The sequence below is a fragment of the Bos indicus genome, chromosome 22 (genome assembly GCF_029378745.1).
Source record: "Bos indicus isolate NIAB-ARS_2022 breed Sahiwal x Tharparkar chromosome 22, NIAB-ARS_B.indTharparkar_mat_pri_1.0, whole genome shotgun sequence".
Lineage (NCBI taxonomy): Eukaryota > Metazoa > Chordata > Mammalia > Artiodactyla > Bovidae > Bos > Bos indicus.
In genome coordinates, this window is record NC_091781.1 from 726,944 (window position 1) to 734,125 (window position 7,182).

The 7,182-nt window shown below is 42.0% G+C and overlaps 1 protein-coding gene across 2 annotated transcripts in view; it reads right to left on the reverse strand.

The window, feature by feature from the left end:
• Positions 1 to 6,328, reverse strand: part of LANCL2 (LanC like glutathione S-transferase 2) — an 86,284-nt gene extending 79,956 nt beyond the window's left edge. The window contains exon 1 of one of the 2 annotated variants that reach the window (XM_019984739.2): positions 5,871 to 6,328. In XM_019984739.2, coding sequence (XP_019840298.1) covers positions 5,871 to 6,059 — 189 coding nt within the window. In that variant the 5' untranslated portion in view covers positions 6,060 to 6,328. The remainder of the gene's footprint in view (positions 1 to 5,870) is intronic. The other variant, XM_019984738.2, reaches the window with a different exon arrangement.
• Positions 6,329 to 7,182: the final 854 nt, after the last annotated feature.

Below are 7,182 nucleotides of genomic sequence, written 5' to 3' on the forward strand. Positions count from 1 at the left end.
TGTCCACTGAGTTGATGATGCTATCTGACCATCTCCTTCTCTTTTGCCTTCAATCTTTCCCAGCATCAGGGTCTTTTCTGAGGAGTCAGTTCTTTGCATCATGTGGCCAAAGTACTGGAGCTTCAGCTTCAGCATCAGTCCTTCCAATGAACATTCAGGGTTGATTTCCTTTAGGATTGACTGGTTTAATCTCCTTGCAGTCCAAGGGACTCTCAAAAGTCTTCTCCAGGACCACAGTTTGAAACTATCAGGCCTTCTGCACTCAGCCTTCTTTATGGTCCAACTCTCACATCCATACATGATGGAAAAACCATAGCTTTGACTATACAGACCTTTGTCGGCAAATTGATATCTCTGCTTTTTAATATGCCGTCTAGGTTTGTCATAGCTTTTCTTCCAAGGAGCAAGCACCTTTTAATTTTATGCCTGCAGTCACCATCTGCAGTGACTTTGGAGCCCAAGAAAATAAAATCTGTACTGCTTCCACTTTTTCCCCTCTATTTGCCATGAAGTAAAGCATATTCAAAAGCAGAGACATGACTTTGCCAACAAAGGTCCGTCTAGTCAAGGCTATGGTTTTTCCTGTGGTCATGTATGGATGTGAGAGTTGGACTGTGAAGAAAGCTGAGCGCTGAAGAATTGATGCTTTTGAACTGTGTTGTTGGAGAAGACTCTTGAGAGTCCCTTGGACTGCAAGGAGATCCAACCAGTCCATTCTGAAGGAGATCAGCCCTGGGATTTCTTTGGAGGGAATGATGCTGAAGCTGAAACTCCAGTACTTTGGCCACCTCATGCGAAGAGTTAACTCATTGGAAAAGACTCTGATGCTGGGAGGATTGGGGGCAGGAGGAGAAGGGGACAACAGAGGATGAGATGGCTGGATGGCATCACTGACTCGATGGACATGAGTCTGAGTGAACTCCGGGAGTTGGTGATGGACAGGGAGGCCTGGCATGCTGCGATTCACGGGGTCACAAAGAGTTGGACACGATAGAGCGACTGAACTGAACTGAGGCAGGCAGGGATGGATTATTTCTCTATGAGCTGAACAAAAGCATTTAGTTTATAGTCAAGCAGAGGGGGAATGTCCTCTGAGGCAAGCTATTAAGTATGATTAAAGCAATGAAAACCAATTCAAAGGAACAGTTCCAACATGGAGTCAGAATTGGCTTCCTCCCTGCAACAGTTATCTGAGCCATACAAAATTAGTAAAACTGGGGACTAACGTGCAAGGGCTAATGAAAATAAAAATAGTGGTTTTACTTTTGTTTAATTTATAAACTCAGAAAGGTCTTTGCTAAATGCCTTATACAAACCTTTGAACGCATAATAAATTAAATTCTAAAGTTGGGAAACTAAGCAACTGTTTTTGTCTCACAAGTGTCTGAAAAAACAGAAATGTAAAGGTAGGCCATAAAGACCTGAATTAGCTCACGCCACTGGCAAGATCTGAAACCAAGGGAAAAAATGTGGCAGTTTTAAATCCAAACTGCTGGATTGTTTCCTCAGCCAAAACTTACAGATAGTAAGCCTTAATTAACTCAGCAAGCAACTTTAATGTATTCCAACTGTTTGTAAACTAGTAACTTTATACGGTAATACCTGATTCTTAGTTAAGCTTTTAAATGAAGCCATGAGACTGTTAGGGGAAGCACACTGAATGAAACCGCCCACCCTGGCCAGGCACTCTAGTAACCATTTGCATGAGTTGTTTTAGACACGAGGTCCTGGTAAGGAACATGGAACTAATAAGCCACCACCAACCCAAAGAGTCTGGGAAAGGTCAAAAAGAGTCACCATGTGTCAGACCACCTCCTAGAATCCTCCTCTCTGGCATCCATCTTGGCTGAGCGAGACAACCTGGAAACTAATCCCATCAACATAAAACCAGAGACTTCCAAGCCGAGTGGCAGAGCAGTTCTCCTGGGTTCCCCCACCCTACTGCTCTCCGCCCAGGTGCCCCTTCCCAGTAAATCTCTTGCTTTGTCAGCAAATGTGTCTCCTCAGGTATTTTCGAGTGTTAGACAAGAGCCCACTTTGGAGCCGCATTCCTGCAACAAGATCTCGAGTTTGCCTGTTTATATCTGTATCCACATTATACATATGAAATATCTCTACTTCTAAAAAAGTATTATTAGAATTTGATTTAAAAAGAGCTCTATTTAATCTTCATAAAAAGCTCTTACTTTTAAAGAAACTGGCCATGATGACTTTCAGGTTCACATGAACTGAGAAATAGTCAATATTAAATTGATGCCTGATATTAAGGTTTAAGTTTGTTAATCTAACTAAAATAAGACATGCTGTTAAGATTATTTTACCTAGGTTTAATAAATAAGACCTTACTAGATCTCTTGCAAGAAAATAACTTGATATAATGAAACTTAAAAGTGAATGTAAATAAGAGCTTTAGAGTTAAAACTCTTATCTTTTAGAAGTGACTACTTAAAATGATCTTTCCAGATATTTGATAACTTAAAAATTCTGGAGTTATGCTAACTGATGTGATGAAAATTTATTAAATAGCTAAAAGATACTAAGACATCAATTACTAAGTAGAAAAACAAAGTATTCGGGAATATTAATGAAAATGTTTGGTATCACCTGAGATGTTCTCTATAAGAAAACAAATGTTTTTAGAAACTATCACTGGTGTTTATACACCAATCTACAGAATGCCAATGTAAGACAGTTCATAACTGCTTACTTCTTAGCTTTACTAAAATTAAGGTTTTAAGAGTTGAGGATCCTAATTTAAACATGGAATTAAAAAGTTATGAGAAATGATACAGTAACTTTCAGTATACAGTAAGAAATGGAATGTATGTTTTCAGAAAGATATGAAAAATGAAATTACATTTTAATGAAGAAAAACAAAGTATGAGCCAGTTGATTTTATTTGGATGGAAAATGAGAAGACAGGCTGAATACAGAAAGTGTTGAGAGATTTTGTAAAGAAAACGGACAAAGTTTTATCCATATTCAGGATTATCTAAATTTAGATTAAAGTTGACTAAATGGATTTTGTTAAGTAAGCTAGTACAGGAGTGGAATTTGATTTCTGGGAGAAGTGCTACTTTTTAATAATAAATTGTGTGATCTGCAACCTTAAGTGATCTCTATTTGTTTTCCTTTAATTGTTTTATGACTTTGGTTGAATAAGTATTCTTTCAGTGACCTATGATACTATGTTTTAAAACATTTTTGATATTTCTAACAAAATTCCCAAATATCAAAATCTAACTAAGCTGTTTTAGCTTCCAGCTGACTCAGAGATAGATGCTTTGAAGAAACACCTCCAAAACATCTCAGAGACAAATGTTAAATTAAGTTTATTTGGCATTGTTAATTCAAAAGCATTGTCAAATGACTGAAGGTGAACTTTAGGTTATAATGTATGGATAAATATCATTAATACAGATATTCTAAAATTTATATGAAATCCTTAACATCTGGTATGTCCTGATATAATGCTACCAGTCATAATTCTAGTTGTTATACTAAAATATCCAAATTTCCTAATTACGCTGTACTCAAATCTTTAACTATGCTATTTTAAGTTTTGTCCTTCAGAGACTATCATAATTTTATACTGATTTTACAAAATGAAGATTTTCAAGAAAACTCATAAAAAGAACTTTGAAACAAATTAACAAATGTGTTTCTGATAGCCTTAATACCACTAAGTTCAGTTCAGTTCAGTCACTCAATCGTGTCCAACTCTTTGCAACCCCATGAATTGCAGCACACCAGGCCTCCCTGTTCATCACCAACTCCCGGAGTCTACTCAAACTCATGTCCATCACGTCGGTGATGCCATCCAGCCATCTCATCCTCTGTCGTCCTCTTCTCCTCCTGCCCCCAATCCCTCCCAGCATCAGGGTCTTTTCCAATGAGTCAACTCTTCGCATGAGTGGCCAAAGTACTGGAGTTTCAGCTTCAGCATCAGTCCTTCCAACGAACACCCAGGACTGATCTCCTTTAGGATGGACTGGTTGGATCTCCTTGCAGTCCAAGGGACTCTCAAGAGTCTTCTCCAACACCACAGTTCAAAAGCATCAATTCTTCGGCGCTCAGCTTTCTTCACAGTCCAACTCTCACATCCACACACGACCACAGGAAAAACCATAGCCTTGATGGACCTTTGTTGGCAAAGTAACGTCTCTGCTTTTGAATATGCTATCTAGGTTGGTCATAACTTTTATTCCAAGGAGTAAGCATCTTTTAATTTCATGGCTGCAGTCACCATCTGCCACTAAACTGGGTAACAAATTACAAACTAATGGAAAACCTGATTACTTCATGCAGATCAATAGGAATCAACTACATGAAACTAAATGAACTAATGAATTATGATTTACATCTTTGACTTTAGAAAACATACTAACTTGAATCTGTTTTCCAGTAGTTCTTTTTCTCTTATGCTGTGTCCTACAACAGGTTGATAAAGTATGCCTTTGTAAAAAAGATAAAACATTTATCTTTTTCTCTCTGCCTGATCCTGCCAAGATCTGGCTTCTCCAGCTGGATCTTCTATGGACTTTAATGGTTATTGCAACTGGATTACAACTCATTAAACTAATAACTGTTTTAATTTGTTGTTTCTAAATTGTTTATGCTTTTGTCCCTCTGCCACACTGACTGTGTCAAGGGTACTAGCCAAATTGCTTATGTCTATTTTATAAGACTGCCCTCTCTTAGATGTGTAGCCAGGCTTCCAACAAATGTAACAGTGACTTAAAGCAACTGATCAAAAAAACAGAGATCTGTATGGCTTCAATAACAGTGTATTCTAGGTATGGGAAGATGCAACAGGGGAAACATCTCCCGAATCCTAACAGGTTAAAAGGTAGAGGATCCAGTGAATCTTCTATTATCTATCAACGGGCCTAATCCAGAAGTTAACACCTGGAGCGACATATCAACAAGAACTTTCGTCTGATCTCAGACATCCTTCCAGAGTGGCGGGACAAAAAAAAAAAACTCATGAAAAGTCTCTCACATATGGCTGAATTTCCAACCGTGGAGAGGGACTGTGGAACATTTCCTCCCACAACAGTAAACACGCAAGTCCAGCCATCAGCGTTTTGGGGCTTCCAAATGTGAATGAGGGCTCCCAAAACAGAAAACAGTGCCTGCAATTCAGCAGATGCCACCACTCACCGACCCTCAGCCTCAGTGCTGAGGGGCTCGGAGGCATGTGAGAAATCAAAAAAACCAGGATGTTGGCCTCAGATAGCTGAGATGCACAGGACAGGAATGACTTCAAAAACCCCACACTCCTGCATCTTCCCATTCACAGTCAATTCCTTAACTTGAGATTATTTATTTTCTTTAATTAACAATAAACTTTGATGTGCAAACTGCCTGGGGCCTTGTTACAAACTTAAATATATCCTAACTTCCTCTCCGGCCTTCTCCGGCAGTTTCTCAGGGCTACATGAAACGCTGTCTCCCTGGCTTGAAGTCCTAAACATTCCCATCAAATAAAACACTCCTTTCAGGTTGTGACTATTTTTTTAGCGGACTGGCAGGAGGAGCCAGGAGGCGCCGACCACGAGGAAAGAGATTAATAGCACAGAGGTTCACAGCCTTCCAGGGCCACGCCGCCCAAGCAGGGCTATGCCGCCCAGGCAGGACCGCGGCGCAGCCCCCTGCCCGGCCCGCTTAGGCCAAGCCTCTCACACCCCTGGCGTCCCCCGGGTCAGGCCGTGACCCAGGCGACGCAGGAGCGTGACGTCCGCCCGGCGCCGGCGGGTGACGTCGGCCCAACAAGGGGGCGGCAGTTGGACTCTACCATCGCTGGCAACCCCTGCCCTTCCCCTCCGGGCCTGGTGTTTCCCGGGTTTAGCAGCCTATCCCCGACTTACCTTCCCGTCGCTGTGGAAAGGGAGGCCGAGCTCCTCGGGGGAGAGGGGCGTGCGAGAACATGGCGGTTCTTCGGCCTGCCTTTCGGCGGCGGCCTCGTAGTCCGGGAAAGGGTTGGGGAACGCCCGATCTTCCATATCTGCGTCCCCGCCCAGCTGCAACTTGAGCCTCCGGGACATGGTCTCGCCCATGTCGGCCGCGCGCCCTGCCCTCCGCGGGGCCGCGCGGTACGGCGAGCGAGCTGGGACAAGCCTCCTCAGAGGCGCTCGGCCCGGCCACGGCGGGCGGCGGTAATCCCTAGGAAAGCGGCGGATGCGCCGAGTTGCGCGTACACGTGGCTGTGGCTGGCGCCCGGTCCCGCCCCGACCTGTCTGGGGATGGGCCCCCGGGAAGGCTGCGGCGCCTTGCAGTCACCAAGGCTCCGCGACACGGGGTCCCCTCCGAGGAGGAGGCTCCAGCCGGCCGGCGGCGCCGCGAGGACAGCGTCTCCGGGGAGGGCGCGGTCCCTCCCTGTCATCCCGCCGTTGGGGGGGGTCTGGAGGAGGAGCCAACGCCTTTTTTTTTTTTTTTCCTTCTTTTAGGTTAGCCCCTTTGTTTTGAATAAACGAGTATCTTAGGTAACAGCAGGTAATGTGAAAGCATACTTAATCACCTAAATATTTCATTGACCCCAAAGTTCCTTCAGTAATAGTTAAATTGCCCGGGAACATAACGTATGTTATAAAGGACACGAGCAAGTAAATCTGCAGTTGTATGATCACAACATAGTTAACAGTCTTTACTGGTTCTCTTTTTTTCTTCTTCTTGTTTCTTTAATTATTTGAAGCTAAATAGATGTTATAGATGACATGATTTCTCCTCAAGGGAAATATATTTTTCTTTTCTTTTTTTTTTTTACTTTGCAAGAATCAGTTTTTTTTTTCTTTTTTATTTATTTATTTATTTATTTTATTTTGTTTTTAAACTTTACATAATTGTATTAGTTTTGCCAAATATCAAAATGAGTCCATCACAGGTATACATGTGCTCCCCATCCTGAACCCTCCTCCCTCTTCCCTCCCCATACCATCCCTCTGGGTCGTCCCAGTGCACTAGCCCCAAGCATCCAGTATCGTGCATTGAGTTTTTTTATTTTTTATTTTTTTTAATTTTATTTTATTTTTAAACTTTACATAATTGTATTAGTTTTGCCAAAATATATTTTTCCATTATTTCGTTTTTTAATTTTTGTTTCCATTTAAACATGATTGAATGCCAAATGGTACTAGGTGATGACAAAGATAGTTTCTGCCCTGAAGATTCCAAGTTAGAAAA